Source organism: Uloborus diversus, chromosome 1 (genome assembly GCF_026930045.1).
Source record: "Uloborus diversus isolate 005 chromosome 1, Udiv.v.3.1, whole genome shotgun sequence".
Classification (NCBI taxonomy): Eukaryota; Metazoa; Arthropoda; class Arachnida; order Araneae; family Uloboridae; genus Uloborus; species Uloborus diversus.
This window is the reverse complement of record NC_072731.1, coordinates 143,488,699-143,501,848: the sequence shown is the minus strand read 5'-3', so window position 1 is coordinate 143,501,848 and position 13,150 is coordinate 143,488,699. Positions and strand designations below refer to the sequence as shown.

General features: G+C 34.0%; 1 protein-coding gene across 1 annotated transcript in view; it reads left to right on the top strand.

The window, feature by feature from the left end:
- Positions 1 to 12,899, top strand: part of LOC129232598 (dual specificity protein phosphatase CDC14C-like) — a 176,340-nt gene extending 163,441 nt beyond the window's left edge. The window contains 1 exon segment of the mRNA XM_054866733.1: positions 10,397 to 12,899. Coding sequence (XP_054722708.1) covers positions 10,397 to 10,448 — 52 coding nt within the window. The 3' untranslated portion in view covers positions 10,449 to 12,899.
- The last annotated feature ends 251 nt before the right edge of the window (positions 12,900 to 13,150 follow it).

Genomic DNA, 13,150 nt, shown 5'->3' with positions numbered 1-13,150 from the left:
GGAAAATTTTCGGATCAGAGCCGCCAATCCCTGCTATCCTCCCTATCATCACTAAAGGTAACTTAAAATTGCATTTTCAGAATTGTGATTTCGAAAATTTTCAGGAGGACAACAGCTGCTTACCCCCAAATCGCTTCTTATGTTGTTGTACCAAACATAATCGTAAATTATATTTCTTGAACTTCGATTGCAAACAATTTTCCCTGAGGAACCTCTTTCCCTTGTCGAACGTTACCAAAGAATACTTTGAAATATGTTTTAAGAATGGAATGCACCTAATTTTCCATCTCCTTCCCATAAACTCGCTGGAAAAAATAATTGTAGTGGCGTTTTTCAAGTCTCATTGTCAAAAATTTGAGAACCCCCGACCCTCTTCTCTTCTACCCTAGTGTTATCCATTGTAGACCTTACAACTTCGAAAAATTTCCGAGTTAGAGTAACCACCTCCTCCCCTAACATGTCAACATGTATCCCAAAATTGCGTTTTTGAAACTTCAATAACAAAATTTTCCAGGATTAGTCCCCAATTAATTTTTAAGGCTTCTAAAATTTCCAGGGGATTGTTCACAAACCAAACCTTTTTCCTTGGTAATTCAGTAAAATTACTGTTCAAAAGAAAAAATTAAAGCAACCAATAATTCCGCCTGAACCCCTCCCCCGTCCTACAAAATTATTTTCATTTTTGTGTTTTGCCCCTCCCCCCCCATTACCCTATGTCTACCAATGCACAATAAGGCTTCAAAAATCATAGCAACACATGACTTCGTCTTTTTGTCGAAAATTTAAGACCCCCCCTGAAACAAAATCCTGGCTTATGGCCTTGACCGTAAGGAGGGGGGCTTATTTTTCAGCATGACCCCCCCCTAAAATGGTAGTCTGTATCCGCCCCTTTTGATAATAGGTGAATTTAATGCCATTCATGCTGACTCCTGAAAGCCTTGTTTTGTTTGGAAAGTTTCCTACCAGAACTGCATTCTTTTCACAAAGGCAACGTATTATTCATCAGAACTGTAAAAGACTGGCCAGTTAAGTCCAGGTTGAAAATGCCACATGGTACATAATAGTTTGAGAAAGGATCTAATTTAAAAGAACATAAACTACCAATACAAATGTCAGTATCCACATGCATAGGTTCTCTGTTTATATTAAATGCTTATGAAAAAAAATGAGCCTTGTTTGTGCAATATCTAGTCAACCACTGGAAGCGTTGAAGTGTTTCAATCTTATTTCAACTACAGCCTCATTTGCATTTTCTCATAGAATAAGATGAGAAATCAGATGGTCTTTCTTGTCAATACAAGCCTTTTGAAAATAAATTTATTTATCGCAAACTCATGTCTTCATTTGACATGAGTTTGCTTTCTTTCTTCTTTTTCTTCCCTTGAATTTTCTTTATAAGATATTCTTTTTGAAAGATGTATTGAACAAATAACAAATATTTATAAGCAGTGCTTTTTTATTTTCTCTTGCAAAATCTAACCCATCTAAGTTGCATAATACTTCCCAATATCTAGTTATTTAATTTTGGAATTATTTTTTTTTTACTCCCAAATTAATGACCACAACCAAGATTCAATCAATACAATTTATTTCAAAATAGTATATCTGCCCATGTGTGATGCTGTCCTATGAGGGAGAAGTTATTACATTAATCATGTCCAGGAGTTATGTTTTTCATGTCCAGGAGTTATAAAATATCCACTTAAAAGGTGTCTACATAGCTGTGTCTGTTTGAAGGGGTTTTGTATTATTTCTAAACAAAATAATTATCAAAATGAAAAACCTTTTGTTTTCAGATTTTAAAGTGCTTTTTCTAGGAACAAAAATGGTAATGTGACATTTTCATGTAATAATTTTTAATTGCTAACAGTCTTACTGATTTTTTTTATTTCATAGTTGATTTTTTTTTTATGAATCATATGCAGCAATTTTTAGAAATGTGTTTTGGGTTGTTACTTTCCATGGATAAAATACGTTCACATATCTTAACTGATAAATGTTATAGATTTTTAAGGATGTGCTAAATTATGTTTGATTTTAATGTGCACATTTCATTGTATTGCTTAAATAAACCATCTATTTTTCATGAAAAGGAAGAAATATTCTTCATTTAAGTAACTTATTAAAAAGAAATAATAATAAAAATAAAAGACATCATTGAACACTTAATACAGAAATAAGAAGCATTTTTAATCTATAAATTTATTTAACTTTTTCAAAAGTTTGTGTCACATTGTCCATAACTAAAGTTTTCCTCGGACATACTCATTGCCTATGTCATATTCCTGATAACACAAGAAAGAATATTAGTTTAATGAATTTTCTTCTACTTGGGGGAAATCGGTTGTTCTTCTGTGACATTTTTATTAGCTTCTACAATTGTAAGAAATATTTCTTTTATAATATATTTTTTTAGTGTGTTCTTTAGATGAAACAAATTCGCATCATTGGGAAAAATTTAAGCAATATCTTTATTTTGCTCTTCGTCATTAAGTTCATGCATTTCAACTGTCTTCAATGATTCATTTGCAGCTTGGTTGCCTATTTACTTTTCTGAGAGAAAAATTTATGTTTTTTAGTTTTATTCAAAGTAATAAAACATTTTATAGATATTTGTGCAATATGATAATCAAAATGTATGGTTGAAACGTCCCTTAATCTGTTTACTATTGCTGTAGTAGCTTGAGAACTGCATTTTGATTCTGGTTTTAAAGGGCAAAAGCAGGCCTGTCGTTTCAAATTTTTTCAAGGAGGAGGGGGGGGGGAGCAAGAAGTAAATGTCTAAAAAATTTATTGTAAAATAGCAAAAACTATGCCGTTATATGTAAATACATTAATTTCTCAAAGCCGGGGTGGGGGGGGGGGATTGACTCCTGACCACCTGTACCTGGTCAAAGGGTTCTTTTAGTATAAGTTACTTTGCCTTTTCCTACAATTTCTAATAACCATTTCATCTAAAAAAGGATTGTTTCTCTCTTTCTTTTTATTTATTTATTATACATTTTAAAATAGTTTTCTGGAAAAGAAAAAAAAAAAAACTTCATAGAAACTAACGTTATGAGAAAAATGTTATCCTAGAAAGTAATTTATCTTTAAAACTCTGCTAGGATTATAAAAAATAGCTTTGTAAACATCAAGGGTGATGAAGGGTTTCCTTTTAGAGCTTTATACAGTAAAACCTGTCTACAAGGATACTGTCCGGACCTAAAAAATATTGTTATAGACAGGTTATCATTATAGACAGCTTGATTATTCATGCTGACATTTTTCTGGGACCAAAGAAAATATAGTTATAGACAGGTTTATTGTTATAGACAGTATTGTTATACACAGGTTTCACTGCATACTCAATATTTGTTAACTTACTTTGGAAGCTAAATTCATATTAAAAATCTATACAAATTTGTGAGAACTATTTTTTAAAACTTTGATATTTTTTCTTATGTAATTTAAGTTATTTATAAACTAACTTATACTGATTATCTCGGAACATTAAAATAGTTATGAAAAATGGTTTTAATGTTGCAATATGATTTGATTTGGTTACTGCTCTCTTAAATTTTACGTATGGGGGATTATTTAAAAAAAATAATTCACATTTGTTGACAAAAATATATTAGCTTAGAGAGAATTTAGCTTAAAACTTTTAAAACAAAATACTTAACATGCTGAAAATTTTTTCAAAGTTGAGTAATATGCTTTTGTCAATTTCTGACTTGCTTAAGAATAAAACTTAACTTTTTAGTTGGGTGTTGAAATTCTGACATTAATTTTATTACATTGCTTGTTCCCAGAGTAATACCACCTGATCCAGTGTTTTACTTGAACTTGTAGAAAACATATGATGTCATTAGTTCTGAAAAGAGTCTTCATAAATTTTTATTTTATGGACAACAAAGGAGCATTTTGTACTAAAACTTCGTTTCAGTTTTACATTATTTATTTTGTTGTAGATGAAAACAGAGAAGGTTAGTATTCCATCAAAATTTAAAAAGAGAAGAAAAAAGTAAAACCCTATATTTGTAATTTATTCAAAAAAACAAAGCATTTGTTTGCCTATCCCTCCCTTTTTTTTAAATTTCAATAACATATTGAAATGCTGTTTAAATTTCAGTGAATTATATTTTTATGTAATTGACTACAGTACTTTATTGCTCTAAAACTTCGTGAAACTTATTACAAGCAGTGAAAATTCAACCAACTGCTAAATGTTTTATTGCTCTAAAAACATATTTATTTAATGCACAATCATTTTAATGTAGCTTCTTTAAATTTTATTAATTTCTTTTCTTATTGATCTTTTGTATATGTATTTGTGTCGATAATGTTTTAAAAATACCAGTGCTACAAAAGCAGATAGACTTGGTATGATGCATCCTTCCAATTTTCAAAAAAGAACCTCAAGTCCCCTATCTCTACAAAACAACACCCTACTTCCTTGTTCCACTAAAATCCCTCCCAGCATTTTTAAAAACTATTAGAAGAAAGCAAAATTTGCATAAATGATTTGTTCAAATGGCACTTAGCCAAACCAGTTGAAAAAAAGATGTTTCAAGCTTTCTTTAAATTTACTTGAAAGTATGCAAATGGAAAATTGCTCCTTAAATTTTACTATGCGAAAGATAATTCCTTAATCCTTATAAAAGTAATGAACTTTTCACTTTGCTTCATCTGTTACTTCTAATTTCAAGTAAAAAACTAAGATGCAAATTTTTCATTAAAGTAACACATTTTAGACCCTTGTCCAACATTAATATTAGGAAATATATTTCTTTTAAAAATTAATATCAATTGCAGAATTGAAATAAAAACAAATATTAAATGACGTCTACTTTGTCAAACTAAAAGAAATTTCACTCAACTGCAGGGGAGACACCATCGCTACCAAGCAAGGCTGTGGAGGCGAGAGTCGAAGAGTTGGTGTCCGACTGTGATTGCGGGGTAAAAGAGTAGGAGTTGGGAGTCAAAGGTTTAAAATTTCAAGAGTCTGAGACGAAGTTGGTCATTTTCCCTCAAAGTCTGCAACTCTGCTAATGCTTGCAGAGTCAGAGTCAGACTAATTTTGGGATAAAAGAATCAGAGTTAAAATTCTTGGAGCCAGAGTCTCATTTTTCCTCTGACTCTGCAGTCCTGCTACCAAGGGCTTGACCATCCCCCAACTTATTGTTCACCCACTTTTACCATCGAAAAATAACTTTGTTGTTTCATTAATTGATATGAATGATACCATTATTGTGGAAAAGTCCACTACTATGTACACTCTTGTTTGTGAAAATTGCAACACTACGAAGGACATACGCAAGTGAGCTGAAAATTACAGGAAATGTAAAGTAGGGCATGTGATATGCAAATTATAAGAATTGCAGACTGGTAGCGCATGAGTATGTTGAGCAGCGCCCCCTGAACAACGGATCGAACCGAATATAAATAGACGGTTGTTGGGAGGCGTGTATGATTATCGGTGGTTATATGCTAGAGTAAACGTTAACTGAATCTTTACTATGCCTCTTGGACGAAAGAAAGAAAAATTTGAACAAATTTTTGAGTTTAAACGAGGCAGAATGGTCAGCCTTTGTGAAGTTGGATTGTCTTATCCTGCAGTTGCCACTCGTGTGCAGCGTAACAGCAGCAGAATCATGCGTGTTTGGAAGCAGTGGACGGTCGAGGGTCAGACAGCTCGGAAATCTGGGAGTGGACCCTGAAATGTGATGTGAGCTCGCGATGACATAACATAACATAACACTCCAGGGTCCCCCGTACCTACCACTATGTGTGGTTTAAACGGTTGGATGGGGCCCTGGAGACAGCTGTGTTAATCGGTGAGTTGATACATTGTATATGTCGTACATAATGCATGCAATACACGAAATCATATTCCGACAGACAGGAATTTTGCTTACACAATTTTAAACTCACATAAAGATTAATAATAATAATAATAATAATAATAAAACATACACACACATATACAAACATACATATAGATATAGATATATATATATACACACATTACACAGGGTACACAGCTATACACCATTGAATAGTGGTAGCAAATCAACAAAGTGACACAAACAGACAATACACTCAGCTACATTCACCAAAAACAAAGCCAACAATCATTAGATTGTACAATGTAATAGGAGACATGCAGAAGGACAGAATGTCTAAAGAGGCAACCATTAGATACTAAAGCTGTGGGTAAATAAAAATGCATGGGTAAAAGAAATTAGATTGAGCTCTGGTACAAGTAACCCTCGGTTGATAAAGAATGGAAGATTGCGTTAAGACGCGCGGTGCTATGCCGCAGTTTAAGTGCCTGCTTCAGGCGTTGTTGATGGGATGTGCCCGGAGGACAGCGGAGATGGTGGGCTTCTGTCAGTGGGCAGTCAAAGATGTAATGGAGGCTGTCCCCTATTTCTCCGCAAGAGCAGAGAGGAGAGTCGATAATGTTAAATCTATTCAAATATGAAGGAAATGGGCCGTGACCTGTTGAGAAAATGGTGTGGCAACGGTGTGAGACGCGCGGGTAGAGCTTGATTGTTGGTAGCATATCGTGCAATCCTCTGCTCGTCTCCGCGTTGTCCCATCGGTATTGCCAATCCATACAAAGCTGAGTCGTTAATAGCCTCTTGAGGTGTGACGCGGGGTATGGGACACTCGCGTCTTCCTGAAGTCCGGTAGTGTCTGCCGCTAATTTGGCAAGACGATCAGCTTCGTCATTCCCTCTGTTGTTTGAATGGCCTTTAACCCAAAAGATGTTAAAATTTTTAGTAGAGCTGAGTACCTGTTTTTGAATTGTTTGGACTAATTGATTTTTGCTAAAAGAATTTTTGAGGGCCAATAGAGATGATAGGCTGTCAGAGAAAATTTGGAACGGGTATTGAGGAAGGCTTTGCGTATAAGCAATTGCATTTTTGATGGCCAAGAGTTCTGCTTGGAAGACAGAGTTTCCCTCCCGAAGTCTCACCGAAGAGGAACTTGTAATTGTATTACCCGAAAAGGAAACAAACGCGGAGCCCACACCAGTCATGGTTTTTGAACCATCTGTGTAGATTCTGCGAGGTAAAAGTTGGTTTGGATGGATCTCTTCAGTATGGATGAAGCTAGTGTCTACGAGTTGTTCGTAGGAGCATTTGAACCATTTTGGAGCGTCAGTTTCAAAGAGCGTACTTTGGAATTCGATTCCGTCAAGATGAATTGGTTTTTGTTTGATTAGAATGTTGAAGGACCACATATGTTGCCTTATTAGTAGTTCCAAAGGGGGGATCCCAGATAGTATGTAAAGGGCTTGATGTGAGGTTGTGGAATATGCACCTGTAAGAACAAGAAGGAAACGGCGTTGGATAGAATGGATTTTATTTACGAGACGTACTCCTAGATAATTGCCCCATAGGCCAGCTGCATGCATGAGGGAGGATTCGACCACCGCCTTGTAAAGTAGACGCCTTTGATGAAAACTGATGCCCCAATTACCCCCCGCTAATCTTTGAAATTTGCTAAGGAGTGTTACTGATTTAGTTTTTAGGTAGTCGAGGTGAGCCGTCCATTTTAGGCGATTGTCGAGTACCACCCCCAAATATTTTAAGTTATTTTTTCTGATGATGTGGAAGTCTCCCATTAGAAGAGTGGGGGCTCTTTTGAGATTCCTTGGGACTTTAAGGTGCATATATGCTGATTTGGAATTGGAAGCAGTCAGGCCATGCTCGAGCAGCCAGGTGTTGACTAGTGAAAGAGTGTCGCGCGCAAAGGTTTGCAGATCATGCGTGCGCCTTGTTGAAACGAGAATTGCAATGTCGTCCGCAAGCTCGCGATGACAGACACCTAGTGCGTATGACGCTGACGGACCGCACAGCTTCTTCTAGACAATTGGCAGCACAGTGATCAACAGCTACAGGTGTTTCATTGTGTGCTTCATCGATTCGGAGACGTCTGCTGCAGCGTGGGCTGCGCGCAAGGATTCCTTTGCGCAGGATTCCTCTCACACAAAACCATCGCCGCCTGTGGCTACAATAGGCCAATGTGCATAGGAGCTGGCATGCTGATTGGCAGCAGGTGATCTTTTCTGATGAATCCCGCTTCAATTTGTGGCACCATGATGGCTGAATTCATGTCAGGCACTATGCCGGTGAATGGCACATTCCGGAGTGCATTATCGAATGCCACAGTGGACGAACACCCAGAGTTATGGTCTGGGGTGCCATGGCATATCATGGACGATCACAATTGCTACGAATTGTGGGCAATTTTAAAAGTACCCGATACATAAACAAAGTTGTACAGCCCCAAGCTGTTCCTTTCCTGTAAGGATTGCCAGGGGCTGTATTCCAGCAAGATAATGCCCGTCCACATGTCGCCAGGACTGTCAAATCCTACCTTGATTCGCAGCAGGTACAGCTTCTTCCTTGGCCTGCATGTTCCCTGGATATGTCACCGATTGAACATGTGTGGGGTTTTGTTGGGCGGCGTCTCGTTGGGCTGCGTCTCGTGATCCTCGTCCTGTTGCTTCGACAGACGAACTTTGGTTGCGCATACAAACAATATGGAATACTCTTCTGCAGGCAGATATTCAAACTTTGTTTCACTCCATGCCGAGTCGTGTAGCAGCTCTTGTTGCGGCACGTGGTGGTCACGCAAAATACTAATTTTTATCTCTTTTTATTGTTTGTTTGGTTTGAAAATGCAATCATTTATTTTACTATTACCACTCAATTGTGTATTAAATTTCATTCATCTATGATGCTTCCTTCATGGTGTTGCAACTTTCACAAACAGGAGTGTATTTTATTGTTTGACCACTTAATGCATTTGCCAGACCGACATGGACATAGGTTTTGCTCTTCCCTGTGTCTCACACGAACAATCTTGTATCTTGCATTGTTTTATTTCTTTTACTTGAATAAGAATCCTTCTAGATTGTAATTGAACTTATTTACCTGAGATGATACCACTAAACAGGACTTTTGGGAAAACCTCATGGCGCAATGATTTGCTATATTGATGATTTGCTGTAACTTTGTTAGAAATTCTTTGCTATAAAGCAGTTGTCTGGTTTGGAATCCAATGTATCCATTTTATTGAACTTTAAGCCATTATTATTCTTGAAAGTGTAACAATTTGATTTAATTTGATCAAAATAAGCATGTAATCAAATCGTTTGCTCTTTGTTTGTACCTTATAATAGTTTTGAATCAAAATTAATGTTGGATTAAAAAAATTGTTTTACCCCAACCTGCCACTCTCATCCCCCCACTCCCTACAGCTAAAACTAAAAAATAACTAAAAGTATACCTACATTACATGAAATACAATACCTATAATAATTTTTAGCCAAAAAAGAAAACCCTCTACCATTTTTCACCATTCCTCCCCACCCCCCAAAAAAACCCCTCGGGCATTATTATTTTTTTCTATGTTGTTGTACAATTTGCAGATTTTATATTGTACTAGCTGCGTTGCCCGACTTTGCCGGCAATATAAATTGATTGATTTGATTATAAAATTGATTGAAATATAATTGAAAATAAAAATTGTGTCAAGTGACGTATACTCAATAAGCAGGTCTAAATAAAAGGAAAAAAACATCGTGCAAAATTTCCCTTCCAAACAATGACGACGGATAATAAAATACTTTTAAGAAATTAAAAAAGATGGATTTAAAAAGTGTAACCATGGAAACGCAAAATAAAATAAGTTTAAGAAATGAAAATGAGAAAGATAGAAATAAACAATGTATTCAAAAAGCGTAACCGTGGAAACCCCAAAATAAAATGGTTAACAATTTGAATGGAGATTAGATTTTTCAAACTTGATTTAAAAAGGCTTGCAACTTTTTTCCTTTCGAGATACCTCAGTTTTTCGACCATAGGTCAAGATAGATCTGGAGTAAAAAATGTCCTTTACTTTTTATTGATATATTCAAAGAAGAAAGTAGTGCCTAGATTTCAGCTAAGCCTAAAAAAATTCGAGCTAAAAACAAATTGTGTAGAAAGCAGTATTCTATACTTTCGAACAATCTGTAATATTAATATGTGCACAAGTACTTTTTCACCCCCATTTTCGAGAATTTATGTGAAAGTTGGGCCTAAATTGGAATAAAAAAAAAACTGCTTGCCGAATTTTTTTCGAACTGGTCTGCAAACCTTTCCAATGCTACAAGAAGGATACTGTGAAAATTTCAGCGAAATTGGCCGAGTGGTTCCAGTTTTACGCCTTCAAACAAACAGACACTTTTTAGAGACTTCATTTTATACTATGTAGAAATATAATAGTGATAATGATAATATTCTATAAAATCCTTATTGTATAATGTGCAAATTTCATATTGTAAATGCATTTTAAAATGTAATGTTTTATTACAAATGAAATATCACCTTATTTGCTATGGATTTTTTTGCAGCAATTTGAAGAATTCATCATCACCCACAAATAGGCCTCCAATGCCTAGATGATTTTTGAAGCTGGTTTCTTGAAAGCTATGAACAATAATGTGCATTTCCTTTGTTTCCAAGTGGATTGACTTTTTGATGGAAGTGAATTCTAAGGTGCTTATCAAAGTTTATGGGAGAACAAATGTCATTTACAGTGCACTGACCTTACTTTTTTCACATCAAATTTCTCCCAAATAAGTATTGAATTATTTTTTCTAATAAACAATTTTAGCAATTGTTACCTCAAAGGAATTTTTAGATTTTTGTTATTCTTTACAAATAGTTAAGTCAATAATATTTCTAATTCTAAGTTCTTGATTGCACTAAAGATACATAAAAACATTATTTTCTCTATTTTTTCCCTCTTGTCAAATGTTTATTATGTTTTAGACAGTATGGAAAAAAATTGGTATCAGTGACAACAAGAAAAATTTGGTGATAAATTGCTAATTATAGATATGTTTTGTGGCCAGAGATGGTGATGAGAAAATTCTTGGCCACTCAGCATGATTTAAAAAGGCTACTAAATGAAGGCTTTTATGTGATTTTAACTTTACCCTCATTTTGATCAAAATCTTTTTTTGTCCATTGCACCCGAATTTATTTTGCTATATCATTTAAAGATCTTTAAAGACATTTAAAATGAAATTAATAAAAAAAATAATTGACCCATACTTAAAAGTAATTTTTATGAATTAAAAGAAAATATTTCATTGTAATGAGACAAGAGAGAGACGAAAATCATTAAAACATTCATGCGATCGCATCAATTTTGAAATTTCAAGTCAAGAGCTTTTGAGATATGGAATGCAAAATACGTACAAGTTTAACAGGTGTAAATCTTTTTGAAGCTCATTGTTGAATCGTTGTAAATACTATAATTGATCTACAACTGGATTGTACATCAGATAAGGAATTTAATATAGTTTATTTTTTTGTATAACATATTGCTTTATGATTTGTGTTATCTTAAATACTATAATAATAAGATCTTTCTGCTATATGGATTGCTTTAAAAAACTTAAATTCTTGCATGATTGGGATGTTTTTGCTTATGGATGAAATCTTAAAAATTCCTATTTTTACTGTAGTTGCCTTTTTTGTCTTGTCACGGGACAATTAAAAGATATAATAATGAAGTGAACCAGTTGCCATGCACATAAGTTAGGAAAATAAAATAAATCAAATCGTGAGTAAGTTCAAAAATTGTGACCTGAAAAATAATAACTTACTCATGCAGAGCATGATTTTGGTAGATAAAATTCAGAAGTTATAGAATTTTTGTTAATCTGCTACCTCTTTTTCCCATTGGTTGACACTGAAACTTGAACTGGTATCATTTACCAAAGGACAGAAAGATTTGTACTGAATAAATATAATAATGGAACTCATTGATAATGTAAAGACGATGTTTTGCCTGGTGAAGGTACTGCGTTTAAAGTAATCGACAAAGAATGTATCAATTATTTATGTTACTGAAATTAGTAGATGACTTTATCTTGATGATATAATTTGTAGATTTATGATTGTTACGTTTCATATACAAATGCTTCATTGCTTTTTTTCTACCTTTAGTTCTAATTTAGGAGAAAGAAATAGAAAAATAGTTTTTTATTTCTAAATTTTGTTTGATTTATGGGAAAAAGATATTTACAGCAATGCAATTTGGAGCTCTGTGTTCAAGTTTTCTTGATTTGTTTTAAGTGAATTTTTTGAGAATATTAAAATTTTCATGTTCAATGTGTCAGCGAAATGTTTGCACAAAAAATGTTTTTGCTGCTTTTCGGTGTGTAACAACTATGCAATCTGATCTTTTTCATGCACTAGAATGGTATACTGTGTGATAATTTTTTAAATGTTAAATCTAGTCAACTTTCGATAACTCAGAACCTAATATCTCTAATGCTATCTTGAAGTTTTTATTGGGTACTCTTTAGATGGCTGTAGGAACTTCCCTTAGCAAGAAAGTTAAAGCTGGGCCTTTGAGACTTCAAGTTATTGAGAGTTGACATTTTTATCGAACAATATAAGTAAATGCATTGTGCAACGAGTTGAACTATGTATAATATAAACATGAATCAAAAATTGTAGAAGCAGTTTGCATTGGTTCAGTACATAATGAATTATTTTATATCTGGATTAGTTTTTGTATAAAGTTGAAAATATGTGTATATATGTTGTATATGTTTTATGTTTCATAACACTACATTGATTTTTTTGTTCTAGATTCTAGAATTGTTCAAGAATTTTTCTTAAAAGTTGTTAAACATTAACATCTTGTAAATGCTACAATAATGTTAATTACCGACGGCTTCTGTCTAATAATGAAGATACCAATATATGTAAAGTGTTACATCTTTGTACAGTTTTTACATGAATTTTCTCACTGATAACTTCTAATGTATAATGTGTTACATTTTATTGAAATTTATTGAAGAAAAACAAAATAAATTGCTATTTTACTTTTGTAAATCTGCCTATTGTGTTTTCATTTCAATTTTACGTAATATCATTCTGAAAACTTTTCCAGCGAAATATTTCTTATTTGTTCTCACGCTCAACGTGTTTCTTTCCCTGCATTTTTCATTGAAATTTTGAAAAATAGATTCTGACTGGGGATGTGTCGTTCATGAACGAACGGGTCAATCCTTAAAATAAATGGATCCGTTCTTTCACCTAAAAAATGAACAACCATTCTTTTGAACAGTGAGCAGTTTGGAACC